This window comes from Mycena indigotica (genome assembly GCF_014461135.1).
Source record: "Mycena indigotica strain 171206Taipei chromosome Unknown Mind.scaff0014, whole genome shotgun sequence".
Lineage (NCBI taxonomy): Eukaryota > Fungi > Basidiomycota > Agaricomycetes > Agaricales > Mycenaceae > Mycena > Mycena indigotica.
The window spans coordinates 1,049,606-1,072,122 of NW_023503013.1; the positions used below are offsets into that span (position 1 = coordinate 1,049,606).

The following is a 22,517-nucleotide window of genomic DNA, read 5'->3' on the forward strand; positions in this document are numbered from 1 at the left end:
TGTTCCACCAAAAGTGATTGTTGCGCTGAGCAGTAGGCCTGCACTATACTTATCTTCAAAAATTTTAATGGTACAAAAGATAATAGTCAACTATTCAAAATATGTGGGAGGAGCTGATGGCTCGGATCTTTCTTGATGATCATCATGGTTACCCGCTTGAGGCCTGTGGTCTCCAGAATAGGCCCAGGATAAGTGATTCTGGTCAGAAATATCTGCTGCTGGATATAATTTACTGGCAAGGCCAGCAGCTTCCTTATTGGGCCTCTGGGCTGGAGATGGTGGACTATCAGGATATGGGAAAATGATATTTGGGCTTGGAGGGCGCTGATTTTGCTGTTTGCAATGACATCTGAGTCCAAGCCTTATGATAGCAGCCCCTATACCAATAGCTATCACTGCTCCAATAGTGACACCAATAATCATCCCCATGTGCATGCTTGCACTGGGAGACAGACTGGATGTGGAAGGCCATGCAGTAGCAGAAGAAGAAGGGCCCCAGCTAGGCAAGTTCAGAGTTGAATGAGAACTGGAGGAGCCATTTGTTTGTAGTGAGGGTACAACCAGGAAGTAATCAGTCCAGATGGTGCCTGTAGATTGGGCGCTGATAGTCAGTGTATGTCTTTTGTCATCTAGAGGGCCTGAGCTATAGATGAGGACATTCAGGACCAGTGATGTGGCTGGGGGAGGGACAATCAAGTTTGGTGTGCTATGGTCAAGGACCACTGATATTCCTGTTGCACTTGATGAATCCAGAGATCCATAGTAAGATATTTCACGGCCTACATAACCAATGAGTACAAAATTACCATATATGTATAAGAAGACCGCACCATCAAACTCTACAGTGAAGCTTGCATTAGCCGCAGTACTTTGCTGGGATGTGTGCATCACATCGGCCTCAGAGCTGAGCTGGGACCAGCCTGTGATAGGCTGGTAGGTGACTCGGACCTGGGAGTCCCGATCATCAATCAGATAGAAAGTATTCCCTGCGATGGCGGCAATAGAACTGGAGTTGACAGTAAAATAGTCAACATAGAGGACGCAATTTTGGGTGACAGATGCAGTGACTTTGAGGGTGTGTATTCCCTCTGGAAGGGGAGGAGACATGTAGAATGGCTCGTGGTGGGTTACCGTTGTGGTGAAGTTGGCTGCAGGAGTGTATAATGTTGATGAGGAGGTATCATCATCAAGTGTGAAATTGAGGGTCGCAACGAGTGGTGCTGGTCCTGCGTTATTGCGGTTGACCACACCATGGAGTGCTACAGAGGTGCCTATATATGCATGTGTTTTATCAATGGCCGCTGGTATTGAAAATTTAATTTACCTGTAAATGTGAATATTGCTGTGGCACCATCAGCCTCTGGACATTGGTTTGTTCCCTGGAAGTCATCCGTAACTCCACCCTGACCCCAATTCCCAGTGGAGACAATGGCCGGATTGTGGTCATCAAATATTGCAACATTTGTTGTCATGGGGGATCAACTTGACGGCTGGGAAGGGCAGCTCATGAAGGCGGCTTCTTAAGACAGAAATTTTGCATTTTTCCGGAAGCTACTACCTACAACACTTCGTGATTAACACATCACCACTTGGGTGAAGTTGTGTCTGATATCACAGTTAGCAGTGAGCGGATTGGCAGTCTTTTGCCCGGGTTTTCCCAGCAACATACCTGCCATGTGGTCGAAGGCCGACTAACGACGAACACCCCTCGGACGTGATGTTTGAATCATGTTTCGGACACCGCGATAGCCAAGTTGCACTGCAAAGAGTGCAGCAAGCTTGCTACTTATCCAAGTCACTGTGTATCGCGGACGTGTATGCAATTCGGCGCGCCAAAATACAGGTATTACTACAATACATATTCGTCATTCGTCATCAGGGTATCTACAACGCGCCGCGGCGGGTCGTGCTGCGGCGGCTGCGGCGGCGGCTGTACCGCGAGCCGCTGCGCCGCGAGCCGAAGCAGCGGCAGCACAGGATGTCGAGGATGACGTCGAAGATCGTCACGATGATCTGCGCCGGGGTGAGCGAGGCGGGAAGACAGAGGGGAATGGACGCACGGTGGTGATGACGCTCACGATCGTCATGATCACGTTCGCGATCGCGCCGATGATGGCGTTGATCCCGCGGCCGATCGCGCTGAAGATGGAGCCCTGCCGCGAGTCAGCCGCGTATTGCTCCTCGCCACAGGCATACGCACCATGATAGTAGTTCGTTACGTTGGGAGAGTGGTTTGTTTGTTTGGGGTGTTCGTAAGTGAAGTGGGAGCGGTGGGTGTTTGTGCAGAATGGGGCGCCTGAGACACCCCTTATATACCCACCCTGCGCTCGTCCAGGGCCCGGGCTCCGCTCCACGACGACAGGTGGCGCGGCGTCATAATGAAGTCAGTGCAGCTTGGGTCCAGGGCGAGACGAGCCATGACGTCACCGCATCCACCCGATGATGTCGATGATGGCGCCGGCGGTGACGCTCTCCGGCTGTGGCGCGCGGACGGTGGAGACCTGGGAGGTTCGCGAAGGGCTGCGGTGGAGAGCACCATGCGTGCGCTGGAGCCTGCGTCGGCTGCAGCTTCTCACGGAAACTCGCCAAGTGCGACGCACACGCCACAGGCACCCCAGCTCGCCCATCCACCCTCGAATTGACCTGCTTCCCGAGCCCCAGAATACGCTCCACCTGGGCGAACGTCCCTTTCGAATTGCGAGGGGAAGGATCAGGCATAGCACATCCCCACGACCGGCCCGGCTACAGTGGCAGGAATGATTCCCTCCTAACATGCGTCAGTGCCGCTCGCACCCCGCCAACCCCAGCACCGCGGAGAACGTTCCGGCGCCGTGGATAAGTCGGACCAAATCGGGAAGGGTCCCCGCTTGGGTTGCGTGCGGCGCGCAGCTTGAACGCCGGGAGCCCGGCGCGGGCAGAGCAGCGCGGCGTCGCCGTAACGGCGGTCCTGCGGTACGCACGGCGGGCCATATTGCTCAGGCTTGTGTCGGCGGCTAGACATCGTGTGTAGCTGCTATCATATGACGCAGTGAGGCAGGATTTGAGATAAGGCGAACCGCGCCGGCGGCGCAGAAGGCCTCGAGGAGACCGAACACGGCGATGCCCTCCTCAGGGGAAGTGGATGCATGCAAGGAGGACGAAGAGTCAAGACTGAGTGCCCGTGAATAAACGGTGTTTTGGGCGCGATATTGGCAAGGTCGGGGCCCAGTATCCAGCCATAGCTGCCGTCGTTAACGTTTCCCTCCAACACTGTGCCAGAGGACGTTCTCCGCTTGGCCGACAGCCCGCAGGCAAAACTTGGGCGAAACGTGTTGAAAGCGGCTCGATGGTGAGACTTCAGCCCGTGCTGCCGCCGCTGTTCTTCCCTGTCCATATTTCGCCCCTCGTCGCTCCCTGAATACCTGGTGCGGTCGGCGGAGCAGCGATATGACCGCCACGTCAGCGCCGGGTCACTGTGTCACATCGTCACTGTGTCACATCGTTCGATGGGATCAAAAGTCAAACAATCCCAAACTAGTCTCTAACTAGAATGACATTTGACCAAAAAACCCCAGTTGCCCAAAAAAACTGTGACATGCCTAAAAACTGTGATATGCCTGATAAACAAAGAGAAGTTCCCCTTTTTTAGATAATTTTAGAGCTAAAATTTCCACTGACAAAGTTTTTTGGACAGCTGCCATTGAGCTGTTACTATGGCCTTGTATGGGCCCATGGGGAGCCCTATATATCATGATAGATCATGATTGATTATGTCAGGGGAATCTCAACTTTCCCCACACTCAGACTCTCGAAAGGGATGGCCAAGTCCAGTTTGGTCCAGTTCTTGGCCCTTTTCAGCCAAACGCCAGACCACTGGTTCGGTTCAAAACGGGATTTTGCCAAACGTGAATGCTGAATATGTTCCCACGATTCGCATCATGTGACCACTGATGCGATCAAAAAGTGGGATAAAAAATTCAATCTTTGTGAATTTTTTTTTTTTGCAAAAATTTTGAAATATGTGTATGTGTATATGTATATGTATGTATGTACCTGGAACCTTCAAACACACATGGCAGGCCATATCAACTCTTCAACATGTTCACCTCTCATCAATTCCCTGTCCATGGACCTATAACAGAGTGGGCTATCCAAGCTCATGGGCCTGAAAGTATATAGATATAAGTATGAGAGTTGTGAACTCTAGAAATTGGAGTGTATACACTATATTTTCAGTGTCTTTACACCCATATAAGGCCCAAATCTTCCTATACAAAAAGTTTTTTTTTTACCCCCCTGAGACCCCCCCCCTCCCCCTTACCCCATGTGCCTGATAAGGATTTTGAACCCTCTTGGCCCACTTACCAGCCGCACGCGTAAGCCGAGGCACCAGTGCAATGGTCTAATGACCCACACCGACTTCCTCCCGGCCTCGCCTCGCCGCTGCTTGACTCTATCTGGCCACCAAGTATCAGGGCTGACACCTTCGCGCCTGATTCGCAATCAGACGCTGAAGGCCTGGGGATAGTTGTGCCCACCTGCTCAACCAGTCATACCCAGTGTGTCTGGCTGATAGCGTCCTCCCCAAATACCAAAATGAGCATCAGTCCTTGCCAGAGACCTGATTTGCTCGACAAGCGATCGGAGCTGGCCGTTGGTCGTCACCCTGTAACGAGATACCTCCGGCCTCCCTATTACTAACTCGGACGATGGACCCGTCTCCCGCAGCCGGCGAAAGCTCAATCCCCCCGCACAGGCCGCAGCGCGCTGATACCCGTAGATGCGGCCCAACACCTCCTGATAACCGACAACTGTCCCATCACTGAGCATTCCCCGCACATGCTTGGCCATCCCCAGCTGGAACAGTAACAGCTTCATGAGAGCATCTCGTATGCAGTAGGGCCATGGAGGCAGTCATCCTCTGTGTGCAACATGGTGGACCATGGCTAGAAGGAAAATTCTCGGCATGTGTGCGGACCTGGGGCCCGGACTTGTGACTCATCACCTCTGCCTATTAATGAAGAGTGTCAATGGACACAAAGTGGCTTTTGAGTACAATTTGAATGGGATAAATAAAACATAAATATAATTGCAGTATGCTTTGTCTAAACAAAGCCCCAACAAAGCCTACAGACTGGAAAAGGACAGCATCGATCAGCCAAAGGACTTAATGTTGTCTGCCGTGTGAACCTGAATGCTAAACACGCATTTAGTCCGGTCCAGTTTGGGTTCGAACCGGAATCCTGAACCAGACCTGGCCATCACTAACCCTCTAAGCACACCTCAGGCACAGGATGATTTATGCATCCCTCAACTATCCCAGTGCTCTACTGTCTGCACTATCACCAATCCATCAAGACTATCCTGTCCCCTTAGAATAAGGCCTGTGATGTCACATAGGCCTTCTGTATCCCGCAGCCAACCTCCTTACATAGGCCTTCTGTATCCAGTAACCAACCTCCTTGGCATGTCAGACAGGCAGTCTATAGTTGGCATTCTTAGTCTTAGTAGGCGGACCCTTGGGGTTTGAAGCAAATCATGGGAACATAAGTATTACCCTATATAGCAGGAAGGGGAGGGGGGTCCAGCAGGTTTGAAAAAGGACTCTCTGACCTTATATTTGTGATTTGGATCTGAAACCCCCCCTTGTTTTGGATTCTCCCCTGCTAGGACTTTTATAGGAGCCTATAGGTTGCCATTACAGATTACAGATTTTTTAATATATTCCACCATAAAATACTCACTTATAATATCATAGAGTGAGCATCACAACTGTAGAATCTACTACATAAATGAAGTAAAATGGTATGATAACCTATTATCTATATCAATCTGGTTACAGTCAGCATGACTGCTTTATTTCCTTGCTCATCTGTTGGTATCAGGGTATTTGCAAGTTTTGGAGTGACAGCATTGTGTTGTGCAGTTGAAAACTGGAACTTTGTAATGAGTTCACAGAGAATAACCTGTATTTCAAGCAAGCTATTGATAAAATAAGGTTGATTAGTCCTTATTCACATCAAAAAAGGATGTTTAACTTACGCAAATCGCCATCTAAATCATCTGGGTGTCAGTAATAGATATATATATAGGATAAAATACCATACCCTAAGCAATGATGTGGACCAGTTGAAAAGGAAAGCCTGAGAGATATGTTGTGTATGACGTTCACTACTTTTGGTCACTCACAGATGTCCAAATGGTCCTGAAACAGAAGTTTTGGGGACCTGCCCCTTGATCCATCTTCCAGGATTAAACTGCTCTGCATCAGCCCCCCACAAACTCTTGTCTCTAATGGTAAATGTGAATAATATGAAATATAATGACTTTTTTGTTGTATTTCTGACCTGTGATAGGATATTACTGAGAGGGTGATAAGCTGGCCTTTATGAACATGCAGCTGTCCATTATTTCCAATACCCAGATTATCTTGTTCTGGTGTGCAATGGATGACTGTATCTATCTTTGCAATCTTGGGTGCAAATGGAAGAACTGGATACAATCTAAGACCCTCCTGAAATTATGTTTAGTACACAATACAATATTAGCTAAGGGATACCTTTATCACTGCATTTAGTAAAGTATACTGATTGTAAGGTGTGTTTCTTGCACTGCTGATTTCTTGTCTTAGGGATTCTTGGATCTGTGGATTATATGCTAATTCCACCAAAATCCATGCCAGGGTGGTTGCCTGAAATTTTATGTAATGTATATATCTATCCACTGGGAAAGAACATACTGTAGTATCTTGGCCTGCAACCATGATTGCACCAGTCTGCTCTGCCAACTGACCTACCAGATTATTTATGTTAGGTTTCTTGGCTATTTCCATAATGAGTATAAATCCCATAATTAATGGATTAGAATAGGCTTACATGATATTATAGAATGAAGCACTTTCCCATAGACATCATCACTTGGAATTCCTCTCTGGAAAGCTTCAAGCTTGGTATTGACTATGTTCCAGCCATCTTGCTTCATCATGGCCCGATATTGGTGCAAGAAGCTCATGATGCCATTTAGAGGAAATCTAGCCAGAAATGTGATAAGCCCTGGTGGCAGAAAGCCTATGTTCAGCAGTCCATCAATGGCAAGTTGGAGTTTTGACTGAGTTGATACTAGCTGACTACTATAAAGGATATAATCAGAAAAGGAATCAAAAATTATGGGGAATGAATCAAAACATACACAAAGTGCTCTGTGCCATGAAGTGATTCTGCTGAGATGCCTTCTTCTCCACAGCCAAATGCAGCTGATTGAACTATATACATCAGTGCATTTGCATCAGAATTAACTGCTCACCATCTAGAATAGCCTTCAGAGTGGCCTGCTGCAACAGTGGCATGATATCAATAGTAGAAGAATCTGAATATAGCAGGAGTTCCTCCATATCTCCTGTGAGCTGAACTTGTATCAGCACTAAAAATAAATAAATTTCTGATATATCCTACTCTTTCAGCAAGCTGTTGAAAATGTGCGGTATATGCTTGGACAGCAGTGGTTCCAAATCCAGCAGATAATAAGGTCCGAACAGCACGGTGCTCCTGACCTATTAAAAACAATATAATATATATTATATTGAGTTATGATATGTGAAACCCACCATTTAATATTGTAATGAATTTGGGGCTGAAGCCACACTCAAGCATGGTCTGGTAGGCAGGGGCATGATCAAAGTTGGGGCTGCTCAAGATATGTTGCAGGGCCACAGGGTCTGAGACCATCAATATTGGATACTAAGTTGTACATACTGTAAGTAAGCTTTAAACTAGACTCATTTGTGACTTACCCCAAGCCAGCCCTTGATATGGTATAAACTGCCATAGGCCTCTCTCCAAGTATGTTCTGTTGCTTCAAAAGACATAGAGTGATATAGCTCAATCAAATTCCCTGGGGTGAATTTAGAAAAATTAATCTCAGGAAGAAAATGTGAAATATTTTTGACCAAATAGCCACGATGAGGAGTTTGGTCCGCGGATATTTTCAAAGAACTTTCTGTGATTAAGTTCATTGACGATGAAGCCAAGCAGCTTTGCAAGCATGGCTAGTGCAACAGGAAGGAGGATATGCATGAGGGACATGGTAATCCAGAGAGGTAGAGTCAAACAACTGGAGCAGGCCTTTATGCCTTTTGTCCGTCGTTGGAATGTCCCCTATCTGTTTTAAAGTTTGTCACTCGTTGATCAGTGGGCGCAACATGTACACTTCTATCACAATGATTGGAGAAAAGTCTATCCTCATGACAGATTGCAGGTGCTTTTGTCTGATCCTTGGTGGCAGCTGACAGCCGCCCAGCGCTTGTTGTTCACCTTGAAGTGATTACATGTAATTCCAGTTGTGAGTGACAGCCTGAGTGACAGTTTTCAACAGTCCCAGTTCAAGATGATATGATCATATCATGTTATCCGTGCTTTTAGATATGATCCTCATCTCACCCATCGCTTTTCTGTCCATCCGACATGACCACTCTGGAGTCTGAGCAAACTGATTGAAACAGCACATGCCACGAAGGACAGACCAGAGCTCAAAGTTTCAAGTTTATAGCAATGAAATCTGAGATGTAGGGCCCGGCGCTAAGGGATGTGGTTGGCTATGAGTTAGTGTGCGCTGTTTGCAATGTACACCATTTTGTTCCTCATCAGACTGGTGATAGCCGTCAAGTTTGAGCTGGAACAGTGTATATTACATGTGCTGGCGTCCATAATTTCAAGTTGCGGCATACTCCACATCCTGATGTTCATTGGAAGCAACTGGTAACATCTATTTACAACTCAATAATTAACAATCGTTACTTATCATATGATTACACATCTGCAACAACGTCTTTTTCTGTTGCTGGCACTGCCGCCAGTGCCGAGTGATCCACCCACATTAACACCGGCAATACCACCGCCATAATCGCTAGGACTGCGCAGGCCGCCCAATCCGACACAGGCGGGCCATGGCCAGGGGCGGCCGTGTAAAACAGCACCAGGAGCTTTAATGCCCAGAAGTACGCGGGGCTGATGAGGAACGTCGTGAGCCCCGAACGGACGAGACGATGTTCCCGCACGTGCTTGGGCGTGCCGTCGTCGACTCCTGGGCTGAGTATGGCTAGCGAATTCGCACAGGATGCTGAAATTGTCTAAGTCCCCGGTGCTTATATGATGAAACGGGACCCGATACGCACCGCAGAAGAACTCGAAGACGCCGAGCTGCAAGAATATGTTCTCTGTGACCTTCTCGGTGGGGTCTAGGCAGAACACAATCGAGAGGAAGAGCAGACGGAGCCACAGTAGGCAGTACTGTGTGATGTGCACGCGCGGCGGGTGTGCAGCACGGAGCGACCAGAGCGGGGTCAGGATGTACATGGCGATGACGGCGGAGACGAAGTTCGGGCCAACGCGGAGGCCGGAGACCCGCAGCGGCGGCGTCGGGGAGGGAATGGAAGGGGAGGTAAGCAAACAGAAGGCCAGGAACGTGGGGAGCACGCCAAACAGGGTTCTGAGCACGACAGGAGCGACGTCCGCGAGGGTCCAGACGGGTCTGTAGTCGCCGTTGTCAGAGGAGAATTGGACATCATCGGGCGTAGCGTCCAAAGACGCTTTGCGGGTGGACAGGGGAAGGAGAGTGTCGGTGTCGGCCATTCAGATGGGCAAAGCTACGCATCTGCGCAAGGTTTTAAAGCGGCCCAATAGAGTGAATGGAAGTGCGCACCGCATTTAGGCCCCTCCATCTCATTTCTGCCCCTCATCGAGCTGTTGTCGCCCCCCTTATTGGCACAGGCTCCTCGTCGATCGGGTCCGAGTCAGGAGAACGGACTGCGTGGCAATGGCGCCGCTGTGTACCGAGGCAAAGTATTTGAAGATTTACTTCTGCGAGATCATACCCGTATCGTTAGTATATTCTGTGAAGAATGCTTCGTGAAATGACTTGCCTTGAATATACTTGAATATACTTATAAGCAGTTGCCGCGGATCTTGGCAGAGAGTCCGGATGAATCTTCAGTGCCTGATGCTTCTGGTTTTGCTGGGTTGACGAAGCGACCGGATTCGACATGAGCGCCACGTCAGAGCCGAGTCACCGACGTCACGCGTTTCGATGCGATCAAAAGTCAAACAAACCTGCTGACGACACCCACCTATCCGGCAGCCCGGTGTGCCGGGGTAATAGTAATGTTCGTTGCCTCTGACCACCATCTACGCACGCCGGCGGTCCGTAAACTTCAGTGCATCTCACTGTGCGCGCTGGAGCGAGGCTCCCAGTATCGGTCGTGCCTCGACACACACACTGGGGCTCACTAGACGACATCGACGTTCCACGTGAACAGGGCTATTCTATCTACGCTTCTGAGGCGGCTTCTCGATTCCCGGATTCTCAACTTGAAGCTGCAGCGCGCGGCAGGATGGGCTCGTCTGCGCTGGCTGGACAGTCCGTGAGCCCTCCGAGTCGTATCCCCCGTCACAACGATTATATGCCCTCACTCGGGTGCGCGCCAGGTGCAGCTCCGTTGAGCCCGCGCGGGGGGCGGCGCTGGGGCGGGAACGGCGGGGGGTAGAGCGCGGTCGCGGCCAGCGCGTAGAGGAGTGTGGTGGTTGCAAGGAGGGCCGGAGCGGAGCTTCATCGATGTTCCGACACTGTGCTGGTACGACTGGGTGGGTGTTTTACAGTGGAATGAGCAGTTGCCTGCACATTAAATACTTACTCTTCCCTACACAGGAATCCGGCAAGGCATCTCGGGAGTTTCCTCAGGCGGGACAGCGGACGTCGTCCAGTGCTTCCCGTGTTTGCTGCCAATTCAAGTTTGTGTTTATTGATAGCTACCGTATACTGACCCTGTCTCCAGAGAAAAATTGGCCATGGCTCATGATCAATTGCATATTACAAACTCGGACTACACCTCTGCAAACTGAGCAACCTTCTCGGCCTTCTTGGTAATCTGCTCGACACTGGGATGCGCACCCTTCGCGGCCACGGCCTTCCAGCTGGTCGTCGGCCCGGGCGGGGCCCGCGTGAAGACCAAGCATTGTCGCCGCCCAGAGCTTCTCCGGGGCCGTGCTAACTCCCAACAGCCACTGCGTCGCGATAACATCTTCATCTGGCTTGTCGCCCAAGAACAACTGGCCGGCCCACGTGCTCGCCGAGTGCGTGTCCCCATGCTTGACGTTGTTCCACGCAACCGCCCAGCCAAGCGACGCGCCCTCGCCTGTGGGCGGGTACCGGTCGAACCCGCCCCGGAGGTCATACTCCGCATACGCATCGCCCACCCTCGAGTTGTACTTTCCCTCCAGCACGTCCTCCAGCGCCACGTGCAGCTCCATGTACGACCCGAGCTCGTTGTACCACCGGCCGTTGAGCCGGTTATTCTGCACGGCCTCGCCGGTGCCAGGGGCCGGCTCCGCGGCGTCCCCGGCCCGGTCGCGCTTGTACTCCACGGCGCCGACATTCGGGCTCTCCCACGCGTCCGCCGGCTCCGTGCTCGCCGCGACGACCCACTGCGCGACGAGGCGGTCCTGCGCGCTGCCGCCGGGCCGCAGCCCGGGGAAGTACTGCGCGCTCCACGACGTCGTCGCGTGCTCGCGCCCCTTCTCCGCGCGGCCGCCCACCGTCCACGCGACGGCGTACCCGGCCTCCGTCCCGGCGCTCGGCCGCGGCTTCGGGTCGATCAGCCCGATGAGCGACAGCGAGATCTTGTTGGTGGTGCCCGGGACGGTGCCGACCATGAACCCCGTGACGACGTAGCTGATGATGCTCAGATGGAGCGTGTAGTCGACGGCGCCGAACGTCGACGGCACGACGGCCGTCCAGACGCCTGGGAGGCTGGTGTAGTCGGATTGCTGTTGGTTCATTGAGGGTTGGTGTTTGCAGTTTGCTGGATGGATCCGGGGTGGGGGCGGCTTATAAGCTCATGGTTCGCAAGGTATTTTTGTCGCGACCGGGGGAGGATTGAGGGCAAGGCTGTGTCGATGACAGCGCGACGACATGAAGAATGGGAAGGCGGGGGAAGCTCGCGGCGAGCCAATATCATGATTGACGAATGTGTGTGGTCTGCATTCTTGCGATGGCTGGGCGATTGAGAATGACTTTGAAGAGCAACTGAAAGTGGTTTAGCGAACCACTAAGAATGGATGGCGAACCAAGAACCTCTGAGTCCTGAGCAAGTCCCGAGTCCATAGAAACAAAGCACCAACTGAGAAGAGTTTAGCCTGCAAGCTGCAGCGGAAAATACTTAGCTCACCGGTCCTCTTATCCCCCGCGCAATGGCCACGCATCATGGCCTAGTTCAAGAGAAGCTCTATAAACGGAAAAAACGACAAAGCACACACGCGGGTCCCCAGCAGGCCATTCGTATGCGGGGGAGGGTGGGGGAGACAAAGATGCGTGTCACTGTGACGTGGCAGCACGTGTGCCCACTGATCGGCGATCTCGCTTACGCTTCTTCCTTCTTGACCACCATGTCACATCCGCACAAGAGGTTTTCCACTGCCACTAGCCCTACGCTGCGGCCCTGCGTCTGCACAAAATACCGAAGGGATCAACAGACTCGACCAGACTTGCTAGTGGCCGGGGCAGCTTGTTTCAGTTGCACAATGATCTTAACGACCCAGGCTGGTTACCCAGCGCAATTTCAAGCTCAAGACAGTGTAAACGGTGCCCACATACTCCCGATAATAACCTAAATACTCAGGCTCGTCATCTGGCAATTCCCGATCCCTGAAGCCCTGTGCAAAGACTACGCGTCCCTGAATACCGCTGACTGCGCTCGCTCAGACTCCCGGAGGCTTTCTCCCACCAATACAACCTTCCCAAGCTATAAAACTTCGAGATGCGCTCCAGGCTTACCCCCACCACTCATCAGATATCTTATTCCCCAAAACCCCTGCCATGCATCTTCCTCTCCGCCTCACACTTCCGATCGTTCTCTACGCGCTGGCCGCCTCCGCTGCCCCGGCTCCGGCTCCTCGCCCACCACACGCCGTGCCGCCCCATGGGCACGGCCCCCGCGCCCCCGGGGGGCCCGTATGTCTGCCGAGTCCGTACCACCCGATTGCTGTGTAGACCACCGAGCCTGACGCACCGCTAGATGGCACACCGCCGCCGGGGTCCCACATTTGTCGTGCGTCCTTTGTAGTGTTGATGATTTGATGCTGACGCAGGGTACGTAGAGCCGATTTTCGCATAGAAGACAGGGCGCGAACGCGATGATGTGCTCTGTGAGCATCGTCTGCGCAGGCTTGGACCGGCTCTTATCTTACACTCGATGTTGCCCGGCGTCAACACGAGCCAAGAAAGAATTTGCCTTTTCTCGCAATGAATTCTCGTGATTAAGTTAACCCGGAGGGAAACTGGCAGATGTGTTTCTACACCATTCGATATGCCGTCGACCTGTCATCTGCCCAGCCCCTCATCTAAAAACAACCACCCTACTATAAATGCCTCATAAACACCGTCTGACCCTTGCCAAGTCCCCACCACGCAATGAGCCTCGACTACACCACCGTCAGCGGCACCTGGACCGCCCCCAACCCCGACACGGCCGGCGGCGCGGACTACACGCTGGTCCTCAACGCCCTGCAAAGCTGCAGCCTCACGGGGTCCATGACCGCCGTCTCCCCAAACACACACGTCGAGACCGCCATCACGCTGCAGGGCCGCATCGACCCGGGGGTGCGGCCCAGCGCCGGGCCGGACGCCGGGTACGCGCTCGGGTGGGTGCTCGCGCCGCGCGTGGAGACGGGGCTCGAGCACTCGACGACCATGTGGAACGCGCTGTACTTCCCCAGCACACAGCGCATCGTCGCGCAGTGGGTCGTCGTCGCGAGCACGACGCCCGGAGAGGCGTGGGGGAGTGCGAACGTCGGCAGCGTCGTGTACACACGTGGCCGCACAGGGCTGAGTAAGCAGGAGGCCGCGCAGACGGAGGAGCAGCACGTGACCGACGTCCCGGCCGAGATGCTGAGGTCGGATCCGGAGGCATCGGATCCGGAGACCGCGGCCGCGGCGCTGGACTACACCCGGTTGAAGGGCACGTGGTACAACGAGCTCGGCTCGTGGATGCTGCTCTCGGCGTGGCCCCAAGGCTCACTCGTCGGCCTGTATAACTCGAAAAAGGGCGATGCCTCTGCGGCGTACGAGCTGCGCGGCCGGTTCGACGTGTCCGCGCCGGTTGCCGAGGGCATGGGCCTGTCGTTCGGGTGGGCCGTTGGGTGGAACAACGCCGCGCACGGGGACTCGTACTCAGCGAGCACGTGGGTGGGCCAGCTGTTCCTCGGCCCGACGCCGGAGGATGATGTCATCACGACGCAGTGGCTGCTCGGCGTGAGCACGGCGCCGGAGAAGATCTGGGCGGCGACGATGCTCGGCGGAGACGTGTTTACCCGCGGCGCGCCCAAGGCTGCGTTGGCGGCGACGGTGCCTAGGGTCAGCGTGCTCGCACACCCTAGCATCGACAAGATTGTCGAGAAGGGCGAGGCGATCGCGAATATGTAAGTGTAATGCCACAACCAAATGATCTTATCCATTACCAATCCAATCTACATCTGGAACCTGCACAGAGACTCGGAGCCCCGTACCGCTTCTCTTTCCGACCCAGAATAAGTAAGGAACTATGTGTGGTCTGAATGAAAGAATCTTTGCTTCGGGTTTTACATTCAATGGATGGTGCATCATACTGCTGCAATCGTGTCTGCGTCGACTACATATTCGAAAAAAGAAAGCTACTTGGCATACTTCTCGCCTCTCGCGACGATCTCGCTGACGCTCGGATGCGCCGCGCCGAAGCCGGCCGCCTTGACCCGGGCCACGGTTGCCGCATCCGGCTGCGTCCGGCGGAAGACGTCCGCGCCCGCATTGGTGGACGCCCAGACGCGCGTGGAAGCGGTGCTCACGGTGAGGAGCCACTGCGTCGTGATGACGTCCCCCGCCGGGTCCCCGCCGAAGAACACCTGCCCCGCCCACGTGCTCGCGGAGTGGCTGTCCCCGTTCGCCGCGTTGTTCCACCCGACGCTCCACCCGAGCGTCACGCCCTTGCCGCTGCCCCCGTCGGCGCCGGCGGCCAGCGCGCGGTCGAACGTCCCGCCGAGGAAGTACTCCGAGGCCGCCTCGCCCACGCTCGAGTTGTATTTGCCCGAGAGGCCGAACAGGCGGTCCGCGGCGAGCTCGACGCAGGACCCGAGCTCGTTGTACCATGTGCCCGTCAGCCGCGTGTAGTCATATGCGGCCGCTGCTGTTTGAAGTCTGAATCAGTAAACACCTCGGCCTGTGACGTGGCACGTCACACCTTGTGCCTCCGGCTCCGGACTGCCAATCGGCTCCTCGAGTTGACCCCCGCGGGACCGGGTGTACACGACGCTGCCGACGTTGGCGCTGTTCCACGTCTCCGCGGGCGTGGTGCTCTCCGCGATAATCCACTGCGCGACGATGCGGTCTGCCTCAGGGAAATACTGCGCGGCGAACCCCGTCGTGGACTCCGCGACGACCTGCTCGGCCCGGCGCGAGACGGTCCACCCGAACGCGATGCCGCCGTCGGGCCGGGCCGCCGGGCGCGGCTCCGGATCAATCCGGCCGCGCAGGTAAAATAGCGCCTGCGGAGCGCGCATGTACCCCGACAGCGCGCCGTCCGTCCCCGCGGAAAGCTCTAGGACGTAGTTGTAGTCGCCCGCCGCGCCGGGGTCCGTGGTGCGCCAGACGCCGTTGAGGTCGTTGAAGCTCATTGTAGTCAAGATTGTAGTGTGTTGTAGAGTGCTGTAGCGTGCTGCTGTAGAGTGCGCTTGTCTCCCTGTTGCTTTTATAAGCTGCGAGGCCATGTCGCCCGGAGCGAGAGAGTTGCGCAGGGCTGTGGGCATGACAGCGGGACGGCATGGAGAACACACTGCAGACGGCGACTAGGAAGCCAGCGGTGGAGTTGATGCGGCCTTACAACCACTAGCTGGCAGTCCAATAGCGCAGAACACAAGCAGGCAGGCTGCTCAGAGATCATCAGCCTTCCATGTCTTCCGGCGTTGCAAGATACCGACGGTGACGAGAAAGAAGCGGGAAGTCAAGTGATGCCTGGCAGCATGACCCACGGAGTGTCTATGCTATTTATGGTTTCGGTGTGTTGCTCAGGCTGGCGCGAAAGCAAACATGTCGACGTCAAGCTTTTATAGTTTCACAGTGAGAACATGGATTGCAGCATGACTCACCCAGGATACCGTCGTGATACTCTCAAACATCATCGTCCAGTCCCGACACGTCCTCGACTCCACCGCATGCTCGGTACACGGGTCCACCACTGGCACCTCCTGGAGGCGACGCAGCCGCGACACAGCACCATCTGGCGGATACTGTATAGTTCAGACAGTGCCCCATCATCCGCCGGCCCGGGCAGCCGGTGGCGACAGAACGTTTCTTCTCCCCCCGGGCCGACCTGGAAGACGCCGGTGGACTGCGCGTTGACGAGTGAGCCGTAGAGGGGGTGTTGTGCACGTCCATGAGCACGTGCCGAGGAGGAGGTCGCATACCAGCGAGACGCGTACGTATACGCCCGGCCGGGGAATGTCAGCCTGAGACTCGGAAGCGTGGGAAAGACTAAAGTGACCTGTCCCACTGCTCGGGTCGACTCGATACTACCGTGCCAGTGTAGACAGTGAGCAAGCCGTGAGGCCGAGTGGCCCCGGGGTCGCTGACGCTGGCGAAGAGCGCTGGACACAGGACCGCGCTGGCCCCGCGGGAGGCGCATGTGGTGGTCAGGAGTAAAAGTGTGGCATGACACGTGTCATCGATGGATGACGTGATTGAGATGACATTCCTGCGGCTGTGCCACTTTTCTTTCTTTCTTTCACCACCACCATGGCACTTGCGCTAGCCTTCGCCTCCGCGACGACCGCCCGGCTCCCCTCCCTGGCACTCCTACGCGGGCCCCCGCGGGGACACCGTCGTCAACGCCGCGCCGCCCTTCGCGCCCGACTCGCACGAGGACAACCCCGCGGACGTCGTCATCCGATCGGGCGACAGCGTCGACTTCTACGCGCACCAGCGCATCCTCGCGTTTGGCTCGCCGTTCTTCCGGCACATGTTCGCGTTCCCGTCCCCGACGGGGCCGGGGGCGAACCCCACGAAGGGCGGCCTCCCGCTCGTCTTGCTGCCGGAGAAAGAGGCCGTCCTGCGCACGGTGCTCCTCCTGCTGTACCCGCGGCAGCCGCCGGGCCCCCGGACAAGCGCCCGGCAGTGGGCGCGTACTACCCGCTGATGACCGCCGAGCAGGTCTTCCTGGCGCACTTCCGGGACAGCTAGAAATACGACGTCACCGCGGGAAAGGAGACGCTGCTGGCCGTCCTCGAGGAGCTGGGCCAGCTCGACGGGCACACGGTCCAGATACTCGTCGTCGCGTGCCAGCTGGGTGCCGCGGAGCTGGCGCGGAAGGCCGCCGTACTAACGCTGCAGTAGTCGCGGACCAGCAAGCCCGCGCACGGCCTGCAGCGCAGGTGTGGATGCTGCGGGCCGTTCGAGGAGGATGACTGGGACGACGGGCGGCAGGCGCAGGTGACCTACCTCTCTGGAACTGAAACCACTGGCATTACGGGCTCGCCCAGAAGACAGCCCACCGTGAACACGCGCACCCGGCCCTTTTATCCCCCGCGCAACGGCCACCTATCGTGTCCCTGTCCAACAGAAGCTGTATGAACGAAAAAAAGCTGGGATTCCCCGGGAAGGGTTTAGGCCTGCGGCGGAAAACAGCTCGCAACTTGAACACCGTCGATGATGGATGTCGTCTAGTAAGCACCCCAGGGTGTGTGTCTGTCGAGGCATGACCGATACAGGGAGCCTCGCTCCAGCACAGTGCGATGTGACTGAAGTCGGACCGCCGGCGTGAGTAGGTGGTGGTAAGAAGCAACCAAGGTGATCGGCGATCGCGTATCAACGGCACACGTGCTGCCACGTCACGGTGACAGCGATCATCGTTCCTTTCCTCCAGCTCTCATGGCCGCTCGTCATGCCCACCCCACAGGACGATCGATGCGGCAAACAGCGGTGTGAGCAAGGTCAACTTGGCATAGGTGTGTGACACGCACGCACCATGATTGTTCCTTGGCTGAGCTCCGCCCTAGCCAGAGCTTCGGTGACCGTCCGTCCTCAACCCAACAGGAGCCTCGACTTCACCACCGTCCGGCGTCAGCGGCATCTGGAGCGCACGCCGCACGCCACGACGGTATGGAGTGCACAATACTTCCCCGGCCCGGGCAAGGATCGGCGCGTCGTGTACACACCTGATCGCGCCGGGCTGGGCATGTGGGATCAACACGGCACCGGCGCAGGGCCTCAGGGGCGGCCTGGATCTTGGCGATCAAGGGGTCACTCCGACCTTAAAAGCCGATGATGAAATTCATCACCGCTGCAACGATCTTTCCCGATGCCCACCTACCCACACACCCTCCTTCCGACCTGGGACCCAGACGCGGACGGCGCGCTCAAGGGCTTCGGCGCCGCCGCCGCCGACTCGGACGCCACGGTGGCCCCCGGGCCGGGCCGCCGGTCCCGTCCCTCTCCCTCTTCGACTCGCGGTCTTCGGACCGTGTCCGTGCTCTTCGGGGTCCTCCCGACGCTTGCCGTCTTCGCGCTGCTGAACCCGCCCGCGCACGTGCTCTCCTACATGGGCGCCGCGCAGGCGCTGCTGTCGGGCCTCCTCGCGCTCTACCTGCTCGTCCCCGCTCTGCTAGCCCCAGCCCGCGGCCCCCGCGCCTGGGGCCGCCGCCGCCGCCCGGCCCACGTGCTCGGGCTCTGCCTCGCGCTCCTCTGGCTGCGCCTCGCGCTCCTCGCGATCGCCACCGGCCTTGACCCGCAGCAGGACGTCGTCAAGTGGATCATCCTCGCGTTCGGCTTTCTCGAGATGCTCTGCGGTGCGTACATGCACGTTGCGACCGCGGCCGGGACCTGTGCTGAGACTTTTTCCTGGTGCAGCGATCGCTACGCATACATTGGTGTTTCTCCCCGAGAAGCCCGCGCCGCCAGCCGCAGGGCCCGAGCCCACGGCCAGCCCGTCGGCCGAAGGCGCCGACGCCGACGCCGACGCCGATGCGGCCTCGGACACGGAGACCCTCGCCGACAACTCCGGCCCGGGTGCCGATTCCAGCATCCTACAGCCCGAGTCCGAGTCGCTGCCCGACGGCCGCCCCCCGCCGCCCCCCGGGCCGGTCGAGGTGCTGGTGCAGATCACATATTCGCGACTTTCGGATACTGGATCCTGGTGCTGCTCGTTCGGAAGATACATGCGACGCTCGTCGCTGGCCCAGGGGCGGCGACCGCGAGTGCAGCTACTGCGTCTGCATCTGCAGCTGCGGTGGCACTGGCATCTGCTGTCGTTGGCAGTATTGGAGGGAGCAATGTGCTGCTTCCGAGTCCCAGCTCAGCGTAGACACCTGGTACTCTTATGCCGGTATGATCCGGGCTGATCTCAGAGCTTTGTCACAGGTTTTTTGAGTGTACATGTGAGAGACATCAAGCACGTGAAAAGAGTAAAATAGCCCAGTTAAATTGTTATACGGAGCCTACAACTGCGCAACCGCCTCGCCCTTCTTGATAATTTGCTCGATTGAGGGATGCGAACCTGCAGCCGCTGCCCTGGCCGCCGAGCGCACAGGCGTGGGGCGAGCCCGGGTGAAGACATCCCCGCCCAGCATCGTGGCCGCCCAGATCTTCTCCGGCGCCGTGCTCACCCCCAGGAGCCACCGCGTCGTGATCACATCGTCCTCCGGCCTTGCCCCGAAGAACGCCTGCCCCGCCCACGTGCTCGCCGAATGCGCGTCCCCGTGCTCCGCGTTCTCCCACGCGACCGCCCACCCCAGCGCGAGCCCCGCGCCCGCCGGCGAGTAGCGGCAGAACCCGCCCCACAGCGGGTACTCAGCAGACGCAGAGAGCTCACTTTCGGGCGTGCCCGATGGGCGTGGGCTTGCGCCAACGGGCGTGGATGGGCGTGGGCGTGGGTTTTGGCGGGCGATCAAAGCCCACGCCCATCCATCAGGCGTGCCACGCCCATTGGTCGGCTTGGCACGCCCGTTTGTCCCCCTTGGCACGCCCGACAAACGGGCGTGGGCTTCCATATAACCCCAAGTCCCAAAGTCTTATGCCTATTCCTAGGTCTTTTGAGCGCCTGAAATCCCTCAACAGCCCTCCTCCGTCAGTCGTGACACAGGGCGGGTGGCCGAGTCCACGACTCCACACCGCCGGCCTCACCGGCCGGTCCGCGAAGCACTCCGGTCGGCGCGCCAACTACTAGCACTGTATGGTTGCTGTCCTAAGGTTTTTCAGAGGCCAGGTGGGGCTGTAGGTGGCGGCAGGTGCCAATGCTAACATTGCAGCTGCACTGCTGTTTGCCGCACATGTCGACCGGGGTGAAGGCGCTTGGCGGGGGCCGGCCGGCGCCGTAAACTGCTCTCACCGGGGCCGGCCAACCTGAGCGATGACTCCGACATGGCCTGAACTTTGCCTAAGTCAAACTCGGCAGTGTACGGGCCTTATCCTCATCAGCATGGGGCTTGCCAAGATATCTTGGCATTGCGGAGGACGACGATCAGCCGAGTTTGATGGAATTCGGATCGGAGTCTAGACGCAGTATTGCGCGGGGGCGGGCCATCGAATGGCTATGGAGCAATTTCCGTCCCTGCTTTGGTTTCCGACATAAGGCCTAAGGAAGTCCCCACGCCTCTCGTAAAAATCCTCAGGATAACTAGACACATTGTTCGTACATCCAGAATCCTGAAGGAAACCTCTCTCTGATATAGCCACAAGATCATCAATATGATCGTGGTTTGCTACTGCTTCACTTGCGCTCACTCTGATATAAGCAGAGAAAACAGGTGTATTGGTACCGGAACCAGAAGCAACAGCATTGTTTACATTTGAACTACCCCCATTGGCCTTTCCTTTGCCCTTGCCTTTACCCTTGCCTTTGCCCTTATGATGCTTAGGGCGCTTCTCAGGGTACTTGACCCAGCATTGGTTCGAAGGATGATTACCCCCACAAGTTTCACACTTCTTCTTGCCAGGAAGACGAGTGACTGTGGAAATATTATGGGCTGATCCTTCGCCCTGGGAAGTGTTGAATTTGACTGTGGTCAAGATCGTCTGCTTGACCACACCAGGCTTGAGCTTGTCGGCTGCAGTGTTAGCAAGGTAGGAAGTTACCCAGCCTTCAGAAGCAGGGAGTGCCGACAAAAGCATAAGAGAATACTGGGTATCAGTGACCTCCATGCCAGCAGTGATAGCAGAGTTACGAAGGGTGTCCATCTGGTCGATTTGCTTCTCCAGAGTCTCCCCCGCAACAAACTTGTAGGAGTTGAGCAGCTTCCAATGCAAAAAGCCTTCTACTGCAGCTGTTTTGCTAAAAGCTTCTGCTAGAGCATCTCAAAGCTCCTTGGCATTTCGCTTGACCTTGGTAGTGCCGCTGACCTTGGAGCCGTATTCTCTCTGCAAGGTATTGGTCATATGGGCCTTCATGAGACCAACAGCGACCCAATTGGCTTCGTCCCATTTGGCTAGGGCTTCTACCTGGTCATCTGCAGGGCGATGAATGGTTCCTTCAGTATGCCCCCACACTTTCTGGATCATAAGGAGGTTCGAAATACTCTCCTCCCAGACCTGATAATTGGTGCCATCCAACTTTGGGATGACAGTTGAAACAGTACCAGTAAGCGACATTTCTAGTGCAACTAGTTCCTGGAGAGTTGGTGGGATTGGATAGTAAGGAGTACCAAAGAGTCGATGAAGTTCAGGAGAGTAATTTTCGGCGTAATCGTCGAAATCTGGATTTTCGTGGTCTCCTACAGCGTAAAGCTCAGCAGAGTTATATCCTCCACTGGTGTTCAAAGAGTTGTAGTAAGAGTGTTCTTCGTCGTAATCACCGGGGTACCAGTAAAGAATTGGTGTAGACGATGGATCCAGTTTAATCTGATACTTCAAAGGAAGTCAGATCGGTTGTAAACAATAGAGAGAGGTGGATAGTGCTCTGTGACCCTACAGTCAACAGAGTGCCAAGTACTAAAGGCCTAGCATAGTGTGCCCCAAATATGTAATGCCCCAGAAGAAAGATAAAGTCTATCTATCCAAGGGACCCAGATGCCCCATGTACGCAGTTGTGTTGCCCACATGGTCCAGTTCGTCCAAGAACTGTTTTAGGTGGCTTGTCCCAAGGACTACGTAATTATCTAAGTATAGTATATGCCGCCGAAGGGTGTTTATGACGACCACAATGGGCAATCATTCCCTTTTGACACATCTGCCACACGAGGACAGAGGTCCACCCTTTTCTGTTCAGGACAGCATCTCACAGCCTCGCAACTCCCTAAGGAGATGTCCCCAACAATCCCTTCTATGCAGAGGTCTGATCGAGTTTGACATGCACTGACAGGGCCTGGTCGCTAGCCAGAATGATCGGTGTTGAACCGTCATATTGCTGTTATGAATTTACCCCACTGGGGAAGGACTGGCTATGCGCTTGAACCTGAAGTGAGAGCAGGGCCGGCAATGGCAATACTAGGTTAAGAAATAATAGGTAAAAAGAGGGGGCTTTGTGTAGGTAAAGG

General features: G+C 55.5%; 4 protein-coding genes across 4 annotated transcripts; 2 read left to right on the forward strand and 2 right to left on the reverse strand.

The window, feature by feature from the left end:
- Window positions 1–8,782: 8,782 nt before the first annotated feature.
- MIND_01313300 (uncharacterized protein) lies at window positions 8,783–9,605 on the reverse strand (the record flags this gene model as incomplete). Its single annotated transcript, XM_037369588.1, has 2 exons — window positions 8,783–9,093; window positions 9,149–9,605. The coding sequence occupies 2 exons, from the start codon at window positions 9,603–9,605 to the stop codon at window positions 8,783–8,785; spliced, it is 768 nt and encodes a 255-aa protein (XP_037214086.1).
- Window positions 9,606–13,437: 3,832 nt separating this feature from the next.
- Window positions 13,438–14,448, forward strand: MIND_01313400 (Streptavidin; the record flags this gene model as incomplete). Its single annotated transcript, XM_037369589.1, has 1 exon — window positions 13,438–14,448. The coding sequence occupies one exon, from the start codon at window positions 13,438–13,440 to the stop codon at window positions 14,446–14,448; it is 1,011 nt and encodes a 336-aa protein (XP_037214087.1).
- Window positions 14,449–14,675: 227 nt separating this feature from the next.
- Window positions 14,676–15,803, reverse strand: MIND_01313500 (Structural origins of high-affinity biotin binding To Streptavidin; the record flags this gene model as incomplete). Its single annotated transcript, XM_037369590.1, has 2 exons — window positions 14,676–15,184; window positions 15,239–15,803. 2 exons carry the CDS (start codon window positions 15,801–15,803, stop codon window positions 14,676–14,678), a joined length of 1,074 nt encoding a protein of 357 aa, XP_037214088.1.
- Window positions 15,804–18,349: 2,546 nt separating this feature from the next.
- Window positions 18,350–19,351, forward strand: MIND_01313600 (uncharacterized protein; the record flags this gene model as incomplete). Its single annotated transcript, XM_037369591.1, has 3 exons — window positions 18,350–18,836; window positions 18,898–19,136; window positions 19,202–19,351. The coding sequence occupies 3 exons, from the start codon at window positions 18,350–18,352 to the stop codon at window positions 19,349–19,351; spliced, it is 876 nt and encodes a 291-aa protein (XP_037214089.1).
- Between the last annotated feature and the right edge of the window lie 3,166 nt (window positions 19,352–22,517).